Here is a 26,337-nt window from a genome sequence, read left to right on the forward strand (position 1 = left end):
CTCTTCTGGCGAAATCGTAAGTTAGATAATGTTCTTAGCTAAAATCTTGTTTTAGCCATTTTTAAAAAAATCAACTTAAATCGAGATTTTATACAACACTGTTTTTATTAGAGTGTGAAAATTATTTTGATACATTATAAATTTTTTGTTATATGATATGGAAGATTCATTGATTGATATATTTTTGAGATATATATTTCCGATAACTGCAATTTTTTGAAGAAAGAATACAGTCATTCGTAATATCAAAAATTTATCTTTATTAAGAAATTGATAAAATCTTTGTCAATTTATAACACAAACTATTGACTCTGCTTTTAATGCCAGCAGTAGGAGTCTATTTCGAGTCTCTCTCCATGCATTTTCAGATTAAATATACGCCTGATGATGATTTGGAATGAGATAGATAAATAAGATATTTTATTCTGGGAATGGACAATTATCGTTTTTATTTAAAAAAAATTCATTTTTGAGTTACTAAATCTATAATTTTTAATATTTCGGAATCAAAGATATTCGATAATTCTACCATGGCTTGAAACAAATTATCTTGATCTACATTTGTAATTTTAATCTGACCAAGGAAATTTCTATTCCTCAGACAGAATATACAAATCAATATTTTCAAATTTAACTATCGTTATTTTTTAGGAACTTAATTATGTTTTTCTTAAAATTAAATAATTTTTTTTTACATTTTTATAGATATTATATATAATAGTTTTAATATATGATTTTAATGATAAAAGTTATATTTGGATTCTAAATACTTTACGATTTTATAAATTTGTTAGCTCAATATAAAAGCGTTTTATTATTTTTGTTATCTCTAGATTTGGAAATAACAGCTCCAGCTATCGTTATCCATGAAATATTTCGTCTATCTATTTAAGTGACTAATGATGAATATAATTTGTTAATAATTTTATCAATGCTAATTAATACAGCATCTTCCGATTGAAGTTAAATATGGTCAACTCGATTTTCAAAGTGGGAAACTATGCCCAAATAAGTTTCCACTAAATTATATACTCTCTCCATTATTCTTTATTATATTTACAAAAACATTGTGTTTTCCTTTCTCTTGAATTATTGACATCCATTGCATTTTTGCTCTTGCCATCATTCTCTATATCTAATGGTACATCTCTTTAAGGTGAAATAACTAAATATATTTTTCTAATATTTTTTTTAAGCAATTCAATAATTAAAATGCACTTCCCTCGGAAAATACTAAATAAGATTAATCTTTATTTAAAAATTGATATCTCTTTTTTTTAACCTTTATATCTGAATATTCTTCATCATAAAAATTTCTTGTTATCCAATCAAATAATAAAATTTACATCAAAAACGTTTTTATACTGCAAAGTTTTCCTCTTGAATAATTTTATAATTATATATCTTCAGGATAATTGGAAATTTTAAAATATTTTTATAAAAAGCTAAAGATATGTACTTTAATATATAAGTCTTACTAAATAGCTTTTGCATTTTGACCTTTTTAACGATAACCAGGAAAACTTACACCCCCCCCCCTCCCCTCCCCGGAGTAGTTGTATTGAGCAATCATTCTGATTGTCAGTAAAATTTAAGCCTTTGTATAAATTTATACGGTTTATTAAGATGACAATTTTCTGAATCATTAATTTTAACTATATAATAATTTTATATTGCTTTTTTATGTATAAGTTTACATTTGGTATCATTATTATATTAAATTCACGTCTATTATTTAAAAATGAATGTAAAATGATTTCATTATATAAAAAAATTCATATTAAAGGAGTAATCATAAATTTATACGAGATTATAAACTGTTAGTCAGTTCATATATAAGAATATATTGATTATTTTTGCAGGATATAAGAAGCTCCTGTGGCAAGAATGTGTAGACGGATGCGTGAATTTTTCAAAAGCTGTTAGTATCTGTAGTTGAAATGATATAAAACTATTATCAGAAATAAAATTAGAATGAAATCACGACATTACATTTTCATAATAGATTTTGCTTATCAAAATACTAAACTATAGTTATATTTTCTTGACTACTGGGTAAACTTAAAAAAATATAAATCAAAATATATGTTGACGATCATCTTTTTTAGCTAAATCACCTTTAAAGGCGATTAGCTATTCGCAAGCTTGGTTTAAGAGGGACGCTCTAATGTTTATATTCTTTCGATTATTGTTGCATATCATCATTACTGTCCTTAACCAAACCCCCCTCCCCCTCCTACCACCAATTTCAAATTTAGGATTGGAACTGGAAATAACTATCATTTCTATATAACGATATATAGATATAATATATAATATATAAGAAACTAAAATATTCGCTACGTTTCATCAATTAAACTTTGTTGCTTAATATTTGATATAGGGTTATAGCAACACTATAAAATACTAAATTCGAAGGGCCAATTTTATCACCTAATGGACAACAAATAAATTTCTTATAATATGAATGTGACTTTAAACCTTAAAAATAAAGAGTATATAAGACATTTTTTCTGCTAAAAAATTTAATATTATTATAGACTAAGTAAAAGCAACAAAATACACAGTTTTCTTTTAAAAACAATCAGTGCATACTTTTATTTATGCTAACTTTTGTCTTTTAAAGCTTGCCATAACTCAGGTGTTCCTTAACCAATTATGACGAATATATTAACCATTTCTATAATGTTAAAGTTTACAATTTGTAAAATATTGTATATTATCCATTGTTGATTATGTTATTAAACTTAAAAGGTTTTTTAAGCAAATTGTACAATATTATTTATATAACATTTTCTAAAATATTTTTATGACAGTTTAGCGTATTATAATACAAGTAATTTAATAATGGCGTTTTTTTTAGATAATGATCATTTTTAAACTCAAAAACAATACAACACATATATATAAATCATTCTTCTTTTTTTTTAAATAAAATAATCATAATTATACTAAGCATTTTATTAGAGAGAAAATTTTTTTATTGCCAAAATTTGTTCTTTTCAAAAAATAAATTTTTTTAATTTTATAATTCCCAAAATCGATAATATTCATAATTTTGAAAAGGTAAAAAAAAACTATTCTTTGTTAAATTCCTTAGTTAAATTTTTGTAAAATAAAATTTTAAATATTGTTTTTTTATTTCATAGATATATTTTTTTTACTAATTTTATAGATTAACTTTCTATTAAAATAATAATTTTTAGAGACACAAAATTATAAATAACATAAAAATTATTGTTAAATTTTATTAAGGAAATATGAACACTTGAAAATTATTTAAAAGAAAAATGGGAGAATATAATTAAATTTAAGAACTTTTTTTTAAATAGTATGAATATTCAGCACATAGGTAAACACTCACCCTCGGATAAAGGAGTAGTGATAGATCTAAACGTTGGTGGCATTCTATACAATACGTTAAAGAGTACTCTGTTGGGAAAGAATCTCAAATTTTACCATAGAAATATAGAAGAAGGTACTAATAAGAATGCTTTGGATCACATGGCGCAACAATTAATGGCTCCGACCCCAATGCCAATCACTCTTCCAACCCTATTCGACGATATATTTCACGATATCGAGTTGAATGAAACCAAAAATCCTAGTAATCACACCATACACAATATAACACACGTTAAAAATACACCATTGACTTTTATGTTAATATCGTCCAAAGAAAATGAAAAGGTTATATTCTTGGATAGGGACGGACAACTATTCCGCTACATACTAGATTACATGCGAACTGGGGAACTCGCATTACCTTTAAATTTCGCTGATTTTTCGGCTCTCTCAAATGAAGCCAAATTTTATCGCTTACCTCATATGGAGATGTTAATAGCCAATATTATGGATGAAAAGACACATCTGTTACAAAAATTATCTTTAGCAGCTCCGAGTCGAGACGAGTTTAGGATGACCGATGCTAAAGGAGGAATCGACGTGGTAATATTGTCTTATAACTAATAAATATATTATAATAACAAACTGATATAGTTAAATTATCGAGAAAATGGTTATGTAACTTTGGGTTATAGAGGCACTTTTGCTTTTGGTAGAGATGGTCAAGCTGATGTCAAGTTTAGGAAGATGACAAGAATTTTAGTCTGCGGGAGAGTTAGCCTATGTCGTGAGGTATATTTTTTTATTGTTATAATTTTATTTGTATAACATAATCTTATAACAAATCTCAATATAAGCTTCCTTTTTTTTAAAATATGTTTTTTTTTTGAATATTGAAGATTACAAAAAAAGATCAATAGAAAGAGATTAATAATCATTTTTTAATCATCATTATAATTAACGCTTTTTGAATTAATCCCCTTTATATTTAACCAATCCATATTATTTATAGATCTATCTTGAACCCCTCTTTCTATCATTATTCTTTGTGTATAAACTTAACAGAAATATTAATTATTCGTTATCTCTATGAATTAGTTGTCGTTTTTTTTTTCAAGGTGAAAAGGATTAAACCATAACTTGTGTCAATTGTTATATGCATCTTTACTTAACGTAAATATGTTAGTTAGAAAATATTTGTAATTTTTAAATATTTTATTGTTACTTCTTCTTTAAGAGTTTAATTGCATTATGTAAAAACTATTTTGCATACAAATTAATCTATAAAAATTTTACATTTTATTACCACATTCACACCATAGAACTTTATACACATCAAAAAATTATTTAGTACGTGAAAAAAATTAATTATTCTATCATTTGCCTTTGCTTAAATGTGTAATAGCTCGTATAATTATATATCGTAAATAGATTAGTCATAGGGCTGTGGCCATGGAGGGGATGGGGGCCCTGGTTATCCCAAAAGTGTTTGGCCCTCAAGTCTGTCCTTCAAGTTTTTTTTGGCACCCTAAAATGGTCAAAAAATATTTCTCTCCCTCAAATTCTTCAATATTAATTATGACATTTTCATTCTCCCATTTACCGTTAAATAGAATAAAAACAAACGATATCACATTTTTTTATCCCTCTAGCTCTCTTTCGGTGGGTTTTAATTACAATATTTGATGCAGATTAGAATTTAATTTATTCTCGAGGACTTAAGCATAAACTTTGACCTTCTAGAATTTAAGAAGAAAACATTTTAGAATTAAAATAAAAAAATGCTTTGAAATACTTAAGAAAATATAGTAAAGAAATATTCTGATTAGGGGAGATCGGGGATAAGTGACAATTCTTTTGTTCGTGGTAGATAAAAGATTTTAAGAAAATACTATTAATCAAATAAATTTAATATGAGTGGGTATTACAAACGTTACTCTGTAAAATAAAGTTAAAATCAAAACTGTGTCTATTATAGTTTTCTAGCTAGATTATTCTAAGTAAAAGTCATTTTTTGACTAGCCAACACCTGCATATGTTGAATAGTCACATAAACAATTTTTCATTTATATGAATTATAAAGATATAAAACAACCAAACCTGAACTCTTAGTTTTATCTGAACTCGAACTTAAAATATTAAAAATTTATATGTTTAATACAAGTATTTTAAATATTTTTTTTTTCCTTTTTAGCTTTCACCTTTTTCTGGTGGTAAGCTCCTTCAATATCTCTCACCACTTTATTACCATGCTATCTCTTTTGTTTAATTTATATTTCTAATATCCCACCGGAGTATTTTTATCAATTCCATTTGGGTTTCCAACCGGAGTATCGCTATCGAGGGCATTGAATCTTGATCTCACACCGAAGTAACAATATCGACAGATATCTCACCGGAGATCAATTCCATTGTAAGCTTGATCTCCCACCGGCGTATCAATCTCAATGGATCTCCCACCTGAGTATCGTTATCAAGTCCCTTGTAGATTGGTAGACATTGTGCTCGAACGGCCCCCGAAGTCACCATTATCCTAGAGCTGGCCAAGAGATCGCTATCATCCTTAAATGGCCCCAGTTAGGCTGGTCATCTTTTATTTGGTTTATTGGACAAGTATCCTAGCACCCGGCTGTCCAAGCCTGTCGGTGACCGGGGTGGCATTTCTCAACTCAGAAATTTATCTTATCATATGTCTTTACACATCAGTAATCGAAGAAAACCCTGAAATTTTTTAGTTCCTTACCAGGATTGAACCTGGGACCTTCGGTTTCCAAGCATACATTATACACCACTAGGCCACCCCGGCGATTTTAAATATTATAATTAAAAAGGAATAATAGTCATTTCTAATCTTAAATTAATAAAATTTTACATTATGATTATTATGACTACTTAACCCATGGATACTTATTATTTTTTAATTTTTTTATCATTAAGTGGTCCTTTATATAGTGATAAATAGCATTTAAATTCCATTTTTTTGTAAATATAACTAGAGTATAAGGATTCTATCTATATAAAATATTAAGAAATTTGAATGTATAAATTCTCCGTTAGACAAAAAAATCTAGAACATTTTGGTTTAATGGGGTATTACAACTCAACTGCCTTTTCATTAAATTAATCAATCGATATATTGAACGATTCTCAGATAAAATAATCCAATAGATATTTAGTTATAGTGGGTGGCCAGTCACTCCGTTGGCCACTTATTCCCAGTAATAATAACATTAACAAACAATTTATAAATAAACAATCGGTATCCGATCAGTTTTTAAAAAGTATTTTTTTTATTGAATGGGTTAAAAAATTGAGAATCGGACAATTTTGCTCCAATAAAGCCTCACCTATTTAATAAGCGAGGTAATAAAAGGATTCAATTTAATCATATATTTCGAATTCTCAATTTACTTAATCTAAATTCTATTTTAAAATATTTTATTTATACATTATAAATATTTAGAAATACGATAACTAATTATAAATCAACATTGCCATAATATATTATACGCTTGGCAGTCCACATCTATTTGAAAGATTATAATGTTGATATAAGAAATTAATATTATATGAAAGAAAATATTAAGAAATACACTATATTCCATATCCCTCATCCTTGGTTGTTGTTGATATTGACATATGGATTTAAACCGTCTTAATAGAAATGATATTTAAAAAGGTATCTTGATATCTGAAATAATAAACTATTCACTATCTTCATTCTTTACTGATATTGGCACAAGAGATTAAACCAACTAATAAATATCTTTATATAATATGAGGAAAATTACACTATTTACTAGCCACATTCTTTCGCACTTAAATAAAATATTTGTTAGCCAAGGGGAGTAAGGTAAATCTCTTTTTGTATTGATAACACCGTGTTTTTCTCCCCAATTAACTTAAATTATCCATTAACCTTTTTTAGTTTGGGCCCTCATTTCTTCTTTTACCATCTATATTATATAATCAATGGCTAATTTAACTCTATAAATCACCGATCTTATTTAAACATGACCAAACAATCAGTTTTGGAGCCATCCATGTTTACTCTTCTTATATTCTCGTTCTAATAAATGTTGTTTTTCTACTAATATGACACCCTTCAGCATTCTCATATCAAATTTTAAAAGATATTCTTACTATTTTCTTATAGCTCAGGTCTCTAAACTTTATATTATCGTGAGCAGTTGTATCGTTTGTCTATATAGTATATACCTTTCAATTTGAGTAGTATATATATCCTCATGAATATACATACTTAGAAGCGAATATATAAACTTAGAAAATATACAAACTAGAGAGATTCATTACTAGCAGAATCTATATGATAAAATTTAAACATATTTTTAGAAACATCCTTAGCCATCCTAAGACAATAAAATCCAACTTCTTGATCCTAAGTACTATCAGCATATTTTGTGATTCTCTGTTTTATGATAAAAATCTGGAACCCAAATTGAACCATATTTCTTCTTCCTCAAAGATTAAAGGGAAATTAGATGTTGCAAATATATTCTCAGATGTTTTAGAATATTTGCTCACACATTTTTTGAATTCTAAAAGATGATCAAAGGGGAGAATATATATAATAAAAAAGATCAATAAAAAAAACTCCAAATACATGAGAAGGTAAAAATTAATACCAGGCTAAAAAATTATTAAATACTCACTCAAAAATGTGTGGAGAAAATTTTAGCGACATATGAAAATTAAGTTAAAAAATTGTAAAATACCAAAAACAATGGATGGAAAAATTTATAGGTGTATATATTAGTGATCTGCATCGGACCTATCAAGCCCGGCCCGGCCCAAAATTTTTTTAAAAAATGTTTTGCTGGCCCGGCCCGAACCCGAAATTTTTTTAAAAAGTTTTGCCTGCCCAGCCCGAACCCGAAATTTTTTTTAAAAATTTACCAGCCAGGCCCGGCCCGAATTTATTTAAATATAGAAATTAATTTTTATAATTACTCAAAATAAAAGACATATGTTATATGGCGTCTAGTTTCTATAAATAAAATCAAATATTTTTATTTTATATAAAAAATTCAATATAAAATTAATAAATTTAGATATATTTTAAAAAAAATTCCAAGGCCCGATCCGACCCGGCCCGAATTTTTTAAAAATATTAGGCCCACCCGGCCCGAACCCTACTTATTTTAAAAAATTAGGCCCGAACCCGGCCCCGTGCAGATCTCTAATATATATAACTGAAACCGGAAAAAAAATCAAATTAAATTTTTAAGAAATTAATAAAATGCTTTAAAATAGGGGGAAAAAATTAAAAAATTATGGAAATGAGGTAAAAGGTAATTTTTTTTACGTGATACGTGATATTAAGCACACTAGCCCTAAGATGTCATATATATATCAAAGATATATATATAACAGAGCAACGCTTGGTTCTCTTATAAGAGCACATCTAACTGGGATAAAAAGGGGAAATATTTAACTAAATAAGAGAAAACCATCCACGTTTTTTGGGCAGGCCGCAGTTACCTGTGCGCGCAAGAGGCAAAGCCCCTTACTTAAACTCCCATGGGAAAGTAAAAGGAGAGGTCAAAAGGCCCATGCCCGATTAAATAAAAGTTTATTTATGGAGGGGCTATTATGGCTATGTTAATTTTACTTTCAATTTGCATTGTGAGAAACCTAGAAATAATAACCTAGAAATAAGAAATGATTATAATATTCATCTATCGTAAATAAAAAGCATGGAAGGATAATATTGGCTATATTGATTTTATTTGAAATAATATTGAGAAATAAATAATAACTCAGCTTAAATAAATATAATAACATAATGTTAGAGTAGTATGCTAAAACTAAGGTTAAAGAAAACTTACGTTGAGCAATAATAAATCGAATAACCATCCAATGAGTGTACAGTATTAGGTTTAGGAATATAAAGGTTATGTAGAAAAAATTTTGTTAAAATCAAAAAATTAAGAATAGGTTGAAAGAATTTAACTGGTAGACAAAATGGAAAAATGTTAAAATTTTATAAAAATAATTGAATAATCAAAAATAACAAAAATAATAGGAGAAAAGTCATAAAACATTTGAAAACCTGGAAAAAATTCATAAATCAAAAATTATCCAGCTAGTTTCTATATTAGTTATTAAACCTTCTAGTCTATTTATTAAGAAGCTAGTTTGTCCATTAGCTTGCTAGTTTGTAAACTAGCTGGTTAACTTATAAATAGCTAGACTAGTTAAGCCTAGATAGTCTGCATACTAGAGCTAGTTACCAAAGCTTGTGTATTTACTGTAAGATATATATATTCTTATATCATATATTATGCAACGTAACTCATATCATGTCATTTAATCCACCCTGCATTAATTCTTACTTTAGGATCATAATAATTTACTTTAAACCTAGACTAATATTAAATATTAGTGTTATCAACCACTAACTTTCTCAATTAAAATTTACTCATTTTTTATATCCTAAGGAGGGCTTCATTTACTTGAAAATAAGAAAATGTAGTCATTCCATTTTAAAGTTATGATTGCTATTCTAGTATTAATATTTCACTTTTAAATATATCTATAACGTTTGGATTTTATGGTTGAATATTTCATGAAGTAAAACTTTTTATGGTTTTGTTAAAAAGGTATTAAAAAACTTATTGCCATATTTTTACCTCACATCCCCATTCAAGATGCAGCTTCTATTAAAATTGCAGAATAAAAAATAAAAAAAACACATTGTAAAAATATTAATAAAAGATGTTTGTATTCGAGATCTGCAAATAGGCCCGGCTCGAGTCCGGCCCGGCCCAATCGGGTTTCGGGCCGGGCTTAATTCTATTTAAAATAATAGGGTTTGGGCCTGGCCTAATATTTTAAAAAAATTCGGGTTCGGGCCGGGCCGGTAAAACTTTTATAAAAAATTTCGGGTACGGGCCGGGTCGGCAAAACTTCTCTAAAAAGAATTTTGGGCCGGGTCGGGTTTGAAAAATTAGGCCCGATGCAGATCACTAGTTTGTATTATGTGTAAACAGGACTATAAATTTTCATAATTTTGAAGATTGCTTTCAATGCAGAGTGTGTAAAGATTGGACGCATGGGTTCTGTGCCAAAAAAGATTGCTATTTTGATATAATTATAAATAGTATATAATATAAATAAAGCATATATGAAAATCTGAAAAAAAAATTGTATCTCATAGGAAGCCTAATAAACCACTTGATTTGACTAGCCCCATCGATTAACCGACAAGCCACTGATTTGGGGCTACTAGGTTCAAAAAATTACTTTTATTAAAACTTTTTTAGAGAAAAATGATTAATTATTTAAAAGATATAACTGTGTTTATTTATAGATAGGTGTTTAAGTTATCGATTAGTATTTTGCAAGGTCTTATATGATCATTATTTTCGGAGCTATGATAATTTTGACAAAAATTGCGACGACTAGCACTGGTCTCCCCTATATATTTTAAAAGAATAATTTATCATGGGCAATTATTTTTATTTTATTGATCATAATAATTTAATAGAATTATTTTATAGAAATTTTTTAAAAAAATGAAAATTAAAATAAATATATTATTTATAAAACGAAATTAAATACTGTATAAACTGAGGATTGCCTTGTCCTCCATCACGGGGTATGACGAAATAGATTCAATAAAATTTAATAGTGACCAGTTGGTGCAATATCGCTTTAATGGTGGAGAGAGGGTGCGGTACCCTCCCTCTCCAAAAAAAATTTCCCACAATAAAACTAATTAACATTTTTTAGATAATTTTTTTATTCAAATTAATTGGAATTTATATAGACATTTAAATCTATTGATTTTATATAAATTCTTAGTAATTTCCTTTCAACCCAGAATTTCTAGGTGTTTTTTATTTGAAATCTTGAAACTTTTATTTTACTTTATGGGGGGGGGCGTCTCCCCCCATACCTTTTTTTAGGAAATCCTTAGCCCACTCTTCTTAGATCATTTCTTGATAAAGTATTGTTATTTCAGGAGAGATTCTGATCATTGGTAAGAACAGCAGAAATACAAATAAAAGAGCACACAAATCCAACAATAAACCATCTGTCAACAATATATTGCTTTGCTGCACACCGCTTAGAAATCAATCCAACCATAATATAAATTTTGTCATAACAAAATTATTATTCCATAATTTTAAATTATTTCCTAGAATAATAAGGGAATATTGAAATTATAAAAAGACTTAATAAGGGAATCTATTTAAATTATAAAAAGATTAATGCTTGTAGCGAATACTGGCATGCTCTAATAAAATATTTAACTCTCAATAATTTGTTTATTCTAATTTTTTCCAAAATTGTTATATTTTTCATTTTTTTTCAAATTTATTTTAACATAAATTAAAATTGAAAATGGGTTATAATTTTCATATCCACATATTTAATAAGTAGTAATTACTAATTATCTTATTTAATATACAAAGAATTTTGGTTAATATTATTATACTGGTTTGTTTATATATAAATATTAGATTTATGTTACTAGCAATGTTGCATAAAAAAGTAAAGTAAATTTAACATTCACATGTTTAATCCATTTTTACCCAAATTTTATTTTATGACTAATTTATTTTGTTGAACTTTATTAATTCTTCAGAAAATTGTTATTCTTTTATGAGAACATTAGGAATTTAAACTTGTGAAACGGCAATTTAAAAAAATTCAAATTAATTTTTAAATAGAAGCATACATACTAAATTATATAGTTTTATTTAATATAATATGTAAAGTTTCATAGATGTTACTTTTAAATTGGCTGATGTGAGAAGAATTATATAAATCATGTTAATCTTGGTGAGATTAAATAAATAAATCAAATAACGGCTAATCTTAATAAAAAATCAGACAACATAGGGGAAAAAAATTAAATTCCCCAAATAAAAAAAATTAAGCTGTTCCGATATCGAAACATAGGCAAGAATAGGATATAAAAATTAACACGATCAAATAAAATCTTTATAGAGGGAGTGGTGTCTCAAAGATAATTACTTGTACTAAGGTGAACTTATTTCGATTGCTATCGATCCCAACTTGGGGAAAGAAATTCATGTTTTTTAATGATAATTAGACGCGAAATGAAACTGATAACGTAGGGCTGAAATAAAAAAATTATTCTGACTTGCATGATTCCAGCACTTTCAGACCCTACCAAGGCATTATATGGATAAAGATTTGTTTTATAAATATGAGTACAAATAAAATGTAAGCCTTATTTAGTAAATGCTATATGCTATCCCTTGCTACATGTCAACAGTTTTTTTTAACAATCTGAATTATCAACTGAAATGAATATATTGACTTATATAAAATACTTTAGTATTTATAAATTGATATCAAACGATAAAACAATCTACCATACCATAGCTAAGTATTTGGCCATGTAATTAATGAAAAATATTTTTATCATAATTTAACTTTTTTTATAAATTAAATATTAAAATATTTATGATCGGTTTGGATTTAGTAGCGAAAAACTATCATTTTTTTGAAATCAAAACATTTGATTTTTTTAAAGTTTCATATTTTTTGAATAAATAATTAAAAATTTATATTTTTTTTTGCATAAATAATTTAAAAATTGTTATATATTTTGGAAAATATTATATTTATTTATAAAACGTAATATAAAATGTGAGAAAAGAGTGATTATTTCAAAATGATCAAAAACTTTGAGAAAAAGTGAAAGGCTTAAAATTTTGAAAATCATGGTTTGCGATTTTCCCTTATCCGTGAGATCTAGAAACCCAGATTTAATCTTATGCCAATCTGAATTAAAGAATTATTAATATTTTTTGATACGCCAATTATGGTTGTATAGTTGGGAAGGATGGAGGGAGAGAGGGAGGGGCGCAAATGTGTTGACTTCTGGCCCAAAGCTAAAATGGGTATCGCATAAGTAAATCTATGTGGCATTGGTTAAGGGTGAATAGAAGGCATCGTAACAAACACTCGTATGAATAGAATTGCGAGACCATTTTGAAGTTCGGTATAATTGCTATATAAATTTACGGAAATGGATAAAAATGAAAGCCAGTATAGAAAAAACTAAAACCTTTTGGCAAGTTTTATTCCAAATTAGCCAGAAATAAAGTTTTTTTTGACAGCAGCATATCTTAAACTTGATTCATGACGGGTATGTATCTTTTTAAACTTAAAAATTTAGGATAAATAAATGAATTAAAATTCTATTTCCTTAAATTTATATAGCCATCATTATACCATGCTAATTAAAAAAAACTATATTGTTGTGTCATTCGTTAATTGTAAGATAATATGTGTATAAAAACCCGTTACAAACCTCTTGATTTTGCTATGTTTGGTCTTACTAAAGATACTTATAAGGGCTCGTTTCAATTTTTGGTTGGACCCTAATTTTAAAATATTCTTCGAGAAGGAAGAATACTTAAATTTTTCTTTTAATATTGGAATAACTGATGTAGATGTTGTTACTACAAATCATTACAATTTTAAGCATTTTCTATTTGTAATATAAATTTTTATAAACATAAAATAGATGTCTAAACAAATAATTTTCTCATTTTATTCCTATGAAATAATAAAGTTATTTAATGCGTATATTGGTAATAGTTTAGTTTGGTGGGTAGGGGAGACTGGGGCTAGTCGAACTGATTTTTAAAAATCGGCATTAACTCCTATGTTTTTTTTAGATTTTATAAAGAACAATATATGAATCAATCTTATATCTATACTCTATGAATGTGCCTTTTAAATATTTTTAAGTATATAATAATATTTTTGAAATTTTATTTTTTGTGGTTGACCAATAGTGGGATTAAGCAAACTACTGCAAGGGGCTTCCTAAAGCATTAGTCTTTTATAGACTATAATGAATTGAAATGCATTTTAATTATTAATAATGATACGTATAGAATAATTTTATTATTCCATTGTTCAAAATATCCTAATACTTTAAATTAAAACTAATTATATATAATAATTATAACTTAATTTTATTAATTTAATAAACATTTTGGATATATAAAAATAAGATTATGATTCTTAGCATAAATTCTAAATACCAATCATACTCAGCCGTGAAATTTCTTTCCAAGATTTTGGAATATTTGCCATAATTGACGATGGTTTATCAAGCCCCGCTAGCTCTAAATTGACTAATCATGATTGGAATAATATCTAGACAAAATAAATACTCATTACTCAAATTACAAAATAGGGTTAAAACTTTGCTATAAAATTCAATTCATATATAAATGATTAATTATATAACTTAATAAAAAATTAAAATTCTGTCATGTAAAAATCTTTTAAATTATATATCAAAATTTTTCTTAAATTAAATTTTTAATAATTATTTCAAAAGATTTTTTGCCCATAGATGAATGCTAATAAAATTTATATTAGAATAAAATTTAATCCCTCTAGATTATTTAATTTTAAAATGAGATAAAAAGGTCTGCCAAGCCCCGGTGTTATCCTCCCCAGTCTCCTCTAAACATATTTCCTGCCATTTAGTGAACATAAATATCATTTTTATTGCTTAAGATAAGACTGATATTCAGAGAATAATGTTAATCCTTTATTGTTTAAATTATAACTATCAATAATATTTGGATTATATTTTATCCAAATATTATTGATAGTTATAAATAGATTTAGAACATATAAAATACTTGATACTTTGCATTTTTTATAATATCTTATGAAATTTAATAATAATCTACAAAATAATCAAAGATAAATAAAAATTCAAAAGAATATATTATAATAATGATATATTTATTCGCCGTTCAAATTACCCTCATTTTGCAAGCCCCTGAGAGGGTTTCAATTTTGCTAAAAAAGTTAAATTTTTTATTAATATTTTTTAAATTTAATAAAAATTAAAATCTTTTGCAAATATTTTTCATATTTGGCAATATTAATAGTCAATTATATCAAAATAAAATGTGTAAAAATGCATACCACCAAAATCAAAATTAAATATCTTCGCGTCTTTAATTTAAAAATGGGATCACGCTTTATGGTTAAACACCCCGGCCTCCCTTATCCCACAAATCTACATAATAAAGGAAGAAATGACGAAACAAAAAGAATTTCAACTGTAAAACCCGATGGGTCGAGAATTCTGATTTATTTTTGGGGTGAATAAGGTCGAGAATATTTTTTATTCGGGTGGGTCGGACTTGGAATAATTCTTTTACAATTTTATTATTTATTGACATCAATAAATCATGTCTTGATTGTATAAATATTTCACAATTTCATACATATTTCTAAATAACATATTAAAAAATAATTAAATTACAGGGTAAAATTTTTTATATGATTTTCCGGGTTGGGTGAATATAAAATAATTTTATGTTAGGTTGTGTCGGGTACAAATTTTTATTTTTTGGGGTTAGATTGGGTCGGGTAGAGAGCGTATTTTTTATCTCACGTGTAGGGTTGTTAGTTTGAAAATATTCTCTAATTCGAATCCTGTCATAAATGGGAACAAGCTCAAAATGAAATGTATTTAGCTAGAATCTTTCCCTTCATATTACTAGAATACTTTAAAATTTTCATAAAAAATTGAGTATTTATATTAAAATGATCTCACACATGCTATACTACATTACGTCACAGTTGTTAAGATATCGTGATCCAAGGATTAACGAACTTGTCCACTCTAATTTTGGCAATTGCCTGTATCCTTTTTTAAAAAAAGGATCATGATCTAGATCTTTTTACTATTGATCGATCATCCGATCTCTTTTTTTTAAAAAAATTTTTTTTTACAAATGATAAATAGATGAAATAATTTAGTAACACAAATTGAATTGAAATATTATTTCTAAAAAAACTTTTTCATAGGAAATTGAAATATATGATTTTCCTCAAGTTTTTTTATATTGATTTCACTGCAATCTAAATCTAATCGAAAGGAGCGATTCAACGAAAAAATTTGCATTTTATCTCTCAGTAATGTAAAAGGATTGGAATCAAGATTTGTTTTTTTTAAAGTTTGGATCATTGATCACAATCCTATTTATAATCAGAATTCAGTCTTTTTAAAAGGATAGTTTAACAAGCCTGCATCATGTCTTAAGCGAGATGAAGAATTCGATAAAAACATGTTTTTTATAGCGTAAGTATATCGCTATTCATAGTTAGAAAATCTTGTTTGCATAACCTAAAATAAAATGATGGTACCTGATAATATTTTTGTATTATAAAAGATAATTGTATCAAATTCACAAAAATAATTTGCGTGAATATTTAATAAGGATAATACCAAGGTTACAATATTTGAATAACTTTTCAAAGTAAAATAATTAATATACAATTTAACTTTTAACAGTATAGGTATATATTACAGTAGTAAGCGTTGTTACGGCAGAACAAGGATCTCAAACTCTAGGGAAACTTTGGAGGTCTCCTTGAAAATGTTGAATTTTATTTTATTTTATATCAATATCATTTATTCTTTTTCAAACTAATTATAGATAAAATTTTCTTTTTTATTGTAAGCCCTCTCGATGAAAAAGCTAGCGATACCACTAGTAATAGTAATCTTCTCGTAAGTATCTTGAAAAAATATAATTCTAGCAGGGCTATAACTATGAAGAAGTATTTCGGGGCCTTGTTAGGCAGGGCATTCACGAATCCATTTTAAAAATGACGAATTTAATATAATAGACCATGAGAAAAAAATAATATCATAACTCAGAAAGAATATGAACTAAATATGCATTTTTAAATATTTTTCTCTCCCTCCCCCCTTCCCCTCCCAATAAGCGGAAATTTTTAATACGGCCCTTAATTATAGTATATTATAATTCAAATAAGGGGAAAAAGTATTTATAAATATAGATTTATGTATATAAGTATAAGTATAATATTTTTTTAAAACCAAAATATTACCTGTCCTATATTTATAAAAAAAAATATATGCATTTTTAGCATGCCTAAGGCTATGTCTATAACCGCGAAAAGGGAGCGATATCTTCTTTTTATAACAATTTTAAAACTTAACTTATCAAATAATATAAAACTTAAATAAATTTTAATGAATAATCGTCGCAAGAATATTTTTTTTGAAATAAGACATATGTCTCTACCTATCACGACACGGCGATTAACAAAATCGATTATTATCAATTTTTAAATAATTATAGATAATGTGTAGGTATACCGAAGAATAAAAATTTATAATTTTGGATCTATTATATATATAATAATATAATATAATATAATATAAAGTAGGTTGTGTCACTTGAGAAGAGAGGCAGAAATGGGTTTGGCTAGTTTAAATTTAATTTGAACTAATTATAATACCCTCTATTTGAGTAAAACGTTTATTATAAATAATAAGTGCTAGTGACCTCAAAGGTGGCAGCAAATGATAAATAATTAAATGAACAGTAACAATGCTGGTCAACAGAAGAAGATAAACTAAAGTTACTATCAATGTATAATTATAATTTTAGAGGTTAATTATGATAATGGCATATTACATCTTTAACGGCTAAAAAATGATATTACTGAAATAAATATAATTATTGAAGAATCATGATTTCTTTAAATTTAGTTATTGGTCCCCATATCTATACTTTATTTATTATATACTTGGAATCTAAAACAAAACTAGAGTTTTAGTCTGATCCAATTATATATAAAAAATTATGGCTGGTGGCTGCATATAAAATATTTTTTTGGTAATATGATTACCATTTATTTAATACTTTAGAAGAAAGCCATAGGGCAAGAACCCCAGGCTAATACGGCAGACCCCCTACTGTATATTTCTAAAAGGAATGAAGGAATATTTTTGCATTTCGTTATATCAATTTTTAGGAAAAATTATTTTCTTTAAATTTGTATACACATTTAAATTGCAAAATATAATTGTGTAATTTGTAACTACTTCCATATAATTTTGGCAATAATATACTTATGTAATTTAACAATGCTTGTTTAATTTGAGCAATATGCTATAAATTTATTTATCTAAGATTTGTTTATATTAGGTAATTAATTTTAAAAATTTTTTTCCGAAATCTAAAATAATCCTTAAATCATTTACCTCCTTCTAATATAATCATATTATTACTTATTAATTCACAACTAAAATTTTAAAAATAGGAAATTTACATCTGTCATTTTTTTATAAATTAATTACCGTTTCTTAAATTCACCCTAACGTCCATTTGCATAAAAATTATTAAAAAATTGCGGAGAAATCGAAAGACCAATAATTTTATCAGAGAATAGTGATAAATGCTATGATTACGAATACCTTTCAGAATATGAATACATATTAAAGGTCACCCACGTCTGCCCATGCTTCGGGCGAGCGTGCTCGGGTTTTCTAAAATATTTTTAACATTGGGCCTGTGGCGGGCAGGTTATTTTTAAAGTAATGGGCGGGCGTGGTTTGTTGAAAAAATAATAGTCTTGTTTCATAATGTTGCATATTATATATGTTTATTTAAAAATACATGAAAATAAATGAATAAAGAGCCAAACCAGCCTTAAAATAATTTTTAACAAAATTTATAGAATAATGGGTGGACGGGCGGGTAAATTTTATAAATAAATTATAAGTGGGCGGGCCGGTTAAAAAATTCCAAACAACAAGTGGGCGGGCTTTTTGGCTAAAACCCCGCCCATTGCAGATCTCTAATACTTATCCTGCGTATCAAGATTTTGGTAAGAACGGGGGAGAGGGCTTTAGCTGGTTATTTCCGTCATCAACTTTATTGATTATTCTTGTACTCATATTTGGGAAAAGAGGGCAGGGAAAGTTATGGGGAATTTTTTTATTAGTTTTATTTAAAATAGTACTTAAGAAAACTGACAATTTTGCTAAAGAGGTTTGTCGCTTACACCCCCCCCCCCACTCTCCCTTCTGGTTACGCCAGTGATATCAGATTAATTAAAATTATAATAACGAATTTGGCAAAAATTTGTTATAAAGCAAAAAATAAATCAGAGACCTGCAGAGGTAATATTTGTACGGCCCGGTCCGGATTTTTTTAAAATATATTTTATTTATTTTTGATTTTTATAGCTAATAATGGCGATTTCAATTTGGTTTTAAAGTATTCGGCCCGGCCCTGGTATATTTAAACACGGGTCGAGCCAGGCTTAGGGTCGGGCCTGAAGGTCTCTGAAATAAATAAAACCCAATTCTTCTATTTATTATTAAAAAAATTTATGAAAATTACCAAAACCGTAGATTTTGAATTTAAACAATGAGACCGTGGCCTGTTTCGACTTATTTTTTATATTTATTTCTGTTTAACCTATGCTAAACAGCTATTGAACTAGGGAACACTATTTTGGCTTGTTTTTAAGTGTTTGATGGCATTATTATTTTTCTCTTACTTTTAGGCTTTTTTTATTCAAAGCTATATAGCAGGCTGTGTAATAAGTCAAACCAGGACATATCTGACATATTTTGAGTTTAGTTTAAATGTGCATATCAGAGACTTGCATACCCGGCCCTAAGTCAGGCCTGGATACACGGACCGAGCTGTATTTTAATTTTTAAATTTACCCGAGCAAGGCGGGGCCTGAAATTTTTTTTTAAAAAAATACCCAGGCTGGGCCGTATATTTTAATTTTAAATCATCATTATTAGCTATAAAAATTTTAAAAAAATTCAATAAATTTAAAAAATACACGTGCCAGGCCTTATAAAAACCAAATATTTTTAATCACCATTATTAGCTATAAAAATTTTAAATATATATAATATATATTTAAAAAATCGTCCGGGTCTGAAATTTTTAATTTAAAAAAAATTCCTCTGCAGGTCTCGGGTATATTTTAAATAAATATTATTTATATATTTTTTCGGTACAAATAAAACAAAGGCAATTTACCGTTTACTTAAATCTAAATAGCTTCAAACTATTAAGTGGAAACTATATAGTCGGCTAGATAAACGACTGTTTTGAAATATGACGAAACGGGACATGACCTAAATCATTTCTATTTGGGTGTTATAAAATACCAATTAATGATGAAATAATATAATGAATTATATAAAACGGTACCGATAAATTCGAAATATTATAATTTCCTGATGGAAATAAGTAAAGTGGAAGTTCCCAAACCTTAGTGCATATATGAATTTGATTGAAAAGAAATAAAAACATATGATTAAAAGAATATTTTATCTTATTATTATGTCCATTAAAAAGCAATAAGCTTATTTTTGTTATATTGTTGTTTCCTTTGACTATTAAAAAGCTTATTTTCTATTATATTCATTAATCGAGAATATGTAGCTAAGTTAATTTGTTTTAACAATGTTTCGGCTCATCTTCTGCCAAAAGCAATATCCCTCGTTGGAATCATCGTCTTAGATGTTATCCGTTGTCCTAACTCTTTAAAAAGAGGCTAATGTGTGAGAGCCGAACGAAAATTATTTTATTAAAATCAAAATTGAACAAAAACAAAAGTAAAGAAAACTAAAAGCAAAACAAGTTAATAAATGTTAGAATTTTTTTAAATACAAAATTAAAAATGCCAATAATTCCTGGAAATTAAAATAGATTTTTTTAAATAACGAAATAATATCAAATTCCGTTTTCCTAAAATATAAATGGTTAACGTTTTTTTGTGTAAGCTTTCTAAGTGTGAAAATTTTTTGATAAATAATTGATATATTAATCATTGTTAATTTAATCTGTTATTAATTTATATCAATCATATCATAAACTTATAATTGAGATTGAGAATAAACTTGGATTATAATATTAGGCGTTTTCTATAAAAATAAAGGCTTAATATTGTCAATATTCTCTTGAGATAATCTAACCATAATGATGTTTGTTTAAAATATGTTTTGAATCGATAAAAAATTTTTTGGCTATCACTATCTTGTTTTGAAATTCATTTTAACCTAACTAATTACAACGATTGCCAATTATATGAAAGATGTTCGTTTTAAAAAAAAATATAACGATATACTTCTGAAATGTATTTGAAATGATGTATATATTTTTTTCAAACTTTTTTTTGATAATTATGTTCACGATTTCGATTATTATATAATCAGCATAAATAATATTTTTAGGTGGGAACGGGATCTTATGAGCCCGAGGATCTTGCGAGCCTTGGGGTTTTCTACTAGAGTACTCAACTTTTTAAAACTAAATATTTTATCTATATTATGCAAATGCGCTATAATTTTTAAATATCGGATTACATACAATATATGCTTTACTCTCAAAAGTTACTTTTTTAAATGATGCAATTTATTAAAAAAATAATAAAGGTTTTAATTATCCTATAACTATCTTATATAAAAGATTATACCTTATCCTATATAAAATTACTATTATTTGAACAAAAAATGTTTAAATCATTAATTAATTTTAAAGATATTGAGGGTCTGGGGCTCATATGAGCTTTTTGAGCGTTATTTTTAAAATTTATTTTTGCTTATCGAAACTTGAATATGGTAATAAATTATATTAGAAAATGGAAACAAATAACAAATGATGAAATTATTAATATATTCAATCAAAATCCGTCCTTGCTAGTCATTATGAAGAAAACAAACTTGGTCAGTAAAAAGATATAAATCAATATTAATAAAACAACAATATTTTAAATTGTCTACTTCAAGACAAATATTTAAGAAAGAGCAAGAAACAATATTTTACAATTGTCTAATAAATGCATATAAAATTTTTATGGGTCTTTGTCTCAGGCAAATGCTCTTGGGCACATAGATCCTGTTGCAATTTCAATCTATTCTTTACTATTTAAATTGTCATTAAATTTCACTAATTTTTTATAATTATTTTCCATTATGGCTTATTTTCATCCATAAAGTAGTGCAATAATATAATCATTTCTATATTTAAAATTAATCAATATTTTACAGCTCAAAAGGGCCTCATGGGAAAGCTCATCCTTCCCCGGGTGTAGCTCATCCTTTCCCAAATTTCTTTTCCTAATTAATACTGTTAAAAAAAGTATTTTTTTAAAAAAATCATTTTTATATATATAGTATAAAAGTAAATTTAAAAAATGAGATATTATTTATTAAATATTAAGAAGTTTTAATTTTATTGACATTTGCCTTTTAAGGCTCGCATGCTCCCCGGTCTTCCCTATTATAGATTTTATAAGAAATCCAATTATACAACTCAAAAGTTTGTTTGTAATTTAACTTATTTAAATTTGAAAAAAATAGGTTAAGTGTGGCAATCCAAAACTCAATAGACCCTAATTAAGCCATCGACGCTGAGACTCCCTCCCCCGTGCATTATAAATTATTATATTTAAAAAAATATATATTAAATCTAATTTTCAGTTACCTACAGGCCCTTCCCCGTATCTGGGCCATAAAATAGTTTAATTTTTAATCCAGGCCAAACTTAAGAATAAAATTAATTTCCGGGCTGGACAGAATAAATTCAACAAATATAATATAATATTTTAGATTTTTGGTGATACTCTAAATGAAAGCAGGGATCCCGACAGAGGTCATTATGAGAGATACAGCTCGCGATTTTTCTTAAAACATAACTTTTTGGAGCAAGCCTTCGATGATCTTCAAAGATGTGGTTTTAAGTGCGTGTGCGCGTGTGGATCATCAACTTCATCCGCTTGCAAAGTTGATTTGGGTAAACCATCCATGGATAACGAAGAAAATAAATGGAATCATTACAATGAATTCGTTTTCTGTAGACCTTAATTTATATTTATACTTTTTTCGTAAAAAATTTTTTTTTTTACTACGTTCGAAAAAAATAAGTATAATTATAAAATATGATAATGCAATGATTCTTGTCATTTTCAATAAATAATGTCTTCTCAATTGGTTAAAATATTTAATTAATGATGATTTCATGTTTTATAAATTATATATAATATAATAAATGTGATATAAGTAAGTTTAATAAAAAGATTTATGTGTAAATTGAGCCTTATGAAATATGTGTATGTTTTCGGTGTTAATTATATTTGTTATATATTATAATACTTATATTGTGTATTAGCAACTGATTAGATAATCTAAATTAGGTTGGATAGTCTAAACTAAATTAAGAAGCAATATCTTAAAATGATTCTAAAGGTAGGAACATAGGCTTTATGATAATAAGTATTATTTGTTTTAACGAATTTAATTTTACCAAGCTTTCAACCTCAAATATTTCTTTATTTTATTTTTCTAAAAAAAAATTAAGTGCATGATATAATTTAGGGGATGACTTGGGAACTAAGTTCTGAATTCTAGCTGGCCCGAGCTAGGGTCTATTTTTTAAAAATTTCGGGTTGGTTTTAAATTTTTAAATATGATATCATTACATTTTGTCAAATAAATTGATATATTATAAAACTCATGCAAGAAACAAGGTGCTAATATTTTTTATTTGTAGAAAATCTTTTTTACAATAAAATAATATATAATTTTCTATATTTAAATATATTTGGGTCGTGCCTGGCGTATAAATAATTTTTATTTTGGGTCGATCTTTTCGAAATTTATAAAAAAATTCGTTTGGGATCGGGTCGGGGACAAATTAAAAAAAAATGTGCCAGGCAGGCTTGAAAAATAAAGCCCGATGCAGATCACTTATTCTAACATCTTAACCTTATGAAAAATCGGAGATAGACCTAGACTAATATTAACCACCTTGTTTATTATGGATGTTTTCAATTATATATATCATTCTAAACAATTTCGTCTCAATACCCCCTTCCCCATGATCTGCTGATTTGAATTTTATGCTATTAGTATCATTGTGTTAGTTATAAAAACTTCAACTATCCATAAACAGCTTATTACAAAACAACATTCCCGCTTATATCATCTTTACGCTTTAATATTGATTTCTGGTTTTGCTAAACATTTATAAACTGGTTATTTATTTGAATAATTGATAAAATAAAATAATATTGGAAAATTATTTCAATGATGAGGATTGTAGTGTAGAATTGCTCTATTTTAACCATTTTAGCCGGCTAAACTTAGTTTTTAACTGAAAATTTATTTCAGTTTTCGGTTTTTTTGGAAATATAGCTCGCAACGCATACAAAAGTTAAAATAATGTATATAAAACAAAAGATAACCAGATTATTGTGAAATGTATTAGATATACAAATTATTAATTTGTTTTTATTGCAAAAAATATTATAAACGTTTTTTAATATTATAAATTTAATGTGATAATTTTTAATATCAAACGATATAATATAATGAGAAAATAAAAACCGATTGTAGGCAAATATGTCCTTTTCTTTTTTTAATACTCTTAAAATTTATATTACGTTTACAAAATTTGCAGAAGTCTTATTATGATTTATAATTAGGGTCATCTCTTGACTTATCTTAGTTAGGCACTGTCTAAGGTAGGCTCGATAATTATATTATAGACAGACTAGAATGACGAAAATGTTAAAACACTAAAGGCACATCCTTTATTAGGTTTTTCAACAAATATAAATTTTTACTTATTTATGAACAACACTCATTGGCCTACGCAGCGGGGGGGGGGGGGGGGGGATAATGCAGATGCCGGACATATTTTTCAAAAATATTATTTTTTATATTTTTATATTTTATTATAATTATTCATATCTATTTCTTTTAAATTTTTATATTATTACCTTTTTTATTTACTAATTTACTTTATCAATTAATTTCATTTTCAAGCTTTCTTTGTGGCGTAATATTTATCTATTATTTTTAAATTTCCCGGTATTATAATTTTTAAATTTCTAGTCATGGATATTAGACTTTTTTTAAAAAACGCTGAAGGTCAAAATCATGCCAAAAAGCAAAAAAGTATAGTATGATAATTTAATAAACAAAAGCTGTGAACTGTTGATTTCCTCAAAAGAATTCAAAAGGGGGATATGATTCCCATTTCATCAATAATTGATAAAAATAGGGTTAAAATTACAAAAGAAAATAGAGGCAAGATAAAACTAACTATTGAGGCTATTTTATATTGTGGCTTGCAAGGCCTAGCACTTCGTGGCCACAAGGATTCAAGAAGCTTAAATTTTAATAATAATGATAACGAAGGTAATTTCCGTGGACTTTTAAAATTTAAAGCATCAGGAGATCCTGTATTAATGGAGAGCCTCATTAGTACCAATAAAAATGCTACTTATCTCAGCCCTAGGATATAAAATGAGATAATTGATATTTGCAACAATATCATTTTAGAAAAATTGATTGTTGAAATCAATTCTGCCCCATGCTTCTCAATTTTGGCAAATGAGACCACGGACATTGCTGGCATTGAGCAGATGTCGTTGTGTGCGCGATATGTAGATACTCATAAAAACATTATCAAGGAAATGTTTCTTCAATTTATTCCTGTTTTAAGCATGACTGGGTCTGCTTTAGCTGATGTAATATTTGTGAATCTTAAAAAATTAAAAGTAATTATTAATCTTATTATATAATTATTTTAAAAAATATAGCTAAATATAAATATAATACGTGGGCAAGGGTATGATGGAGCACGTGCAATGAGACAATTCAATGGGCTTCAGGCATTTATTTAAAAAAAATGTCCAACAGCTATATATGTCCACTGTGCTGCCCATTCACTCAACTTAGCAATATAGGATTCATGTTCTTTACCATTGATATCAAATTGCTTAGGTTTTTAATTATTAAATTAAATTTTTTATATTTATATCAGATAAAATATCTAGCATCTATGAGATGTTTAGATACCCCAAGCGTCAAAATATTTTGAACAGAATTATATCTGAAACTCCTTGCCCAACAAGGAGAAAAAAATTGCAAAAAGCTTGTCCAACAAGATGGAGTCTTCGACATCAAGCAGTAACAGCTTTTATCGAGTTAGAAGAGCCGATTATTAATGCTCTTATAGAAATATCACAATATCTGAAAAAGATATTTCTTCAGAAGCAAGCAAGTTACTGGATTCAATACTTATACCAAATTTTTTTTTCGCATTAGAATGTATTAATAAATTATTTAATTATACAACTATTTTATGTAAT

At 26.8% G+C, this 26,337-nt stretch overlaps 1 protein-coding gene across 5 annotated transcripts; it reads left to right on the forward strand.

Annotated features, from left to right (window-relative positions):
• The first annotated feature begins 2,953 nt into the window (after positions 1–2,953).
• On the forward strand, positions 2,954–23,173 carry LOC135928178 (BTB/POZ domain-containing protein KCTD12-like). Of its 5 annotated transcripts, XM_065464550.1 has the most exons (5): positions 2,971–3,066; positions 3,333–3,607; positions 3,680–3,948; positions 4,000–4,137; positions 22,790–23,163. In XM_065464550.1, exons 2-5 carry the CDS (start codon positions 3,334–3,336, stop codon positions 23,042–23,044), a joined length of 936 nt encoding a protein of 311 aa, XP_065320622.1. In that variant the 5' UTR covers positions 2,971–3,066; position 3,333; the 3' UTR covers positions 23,045–23,163. The 5 variants fall into 5 exon arrangements, with proteins under 5 accessions (XP_065320623.1, XP_065320622.1, XP_065320621.1 ...); XM_065464551.1 differs by having other exon boundaries at positions 2,954–3,066; positions 3,346–3,948; positions 22,790–23,157; XM_065464549.1 differs by having other exon boundaries at positions 3,333–3,945; positions 22,790–23,173.
• The last annotated feature ends 3,164 nt before the right edge of the window (positions 23,174–26,337 follow it).

This window comes from Gordionus sp. m RMFG-2023, chromosome 4 (assembly GCF_954871325.1).
Source record: "Gordionus sp. m RMFG-2023 chromosome 4, tfGorSpeb1-WG-v2, whole genome shotgun sequence".
Taxonomy (NCBI): Eukaryota; Metazoa; Nematomorpha; class Gordioida; order Chordodea; family Parachordodidae; genus Gordionus; species Gordionus sp. m RMFG-2023.

Coding starts and splice junctions, on each gene's coding strand:
- LOC135928178 (XM_065464548.1), top strand. CDS start 3,334: ATGAATATTCAGCACATAGGTAAACACTCACCCTCGGATAAAGGAGTA. Junction 3,949..3,999: donor CTAAAGGAGGAATCGACGTG/GTAATATTGTCT, acceptor AAACTGATATAG/TTAAATTATCGAGAAAATGG. Junction 4,138..22,789: donor GAGTTAGCCTATGTCGTGAG/GTATATTTTTTT, acceptor ATAATATTTTAG/ATTTTTGGTGATACTCTAAA.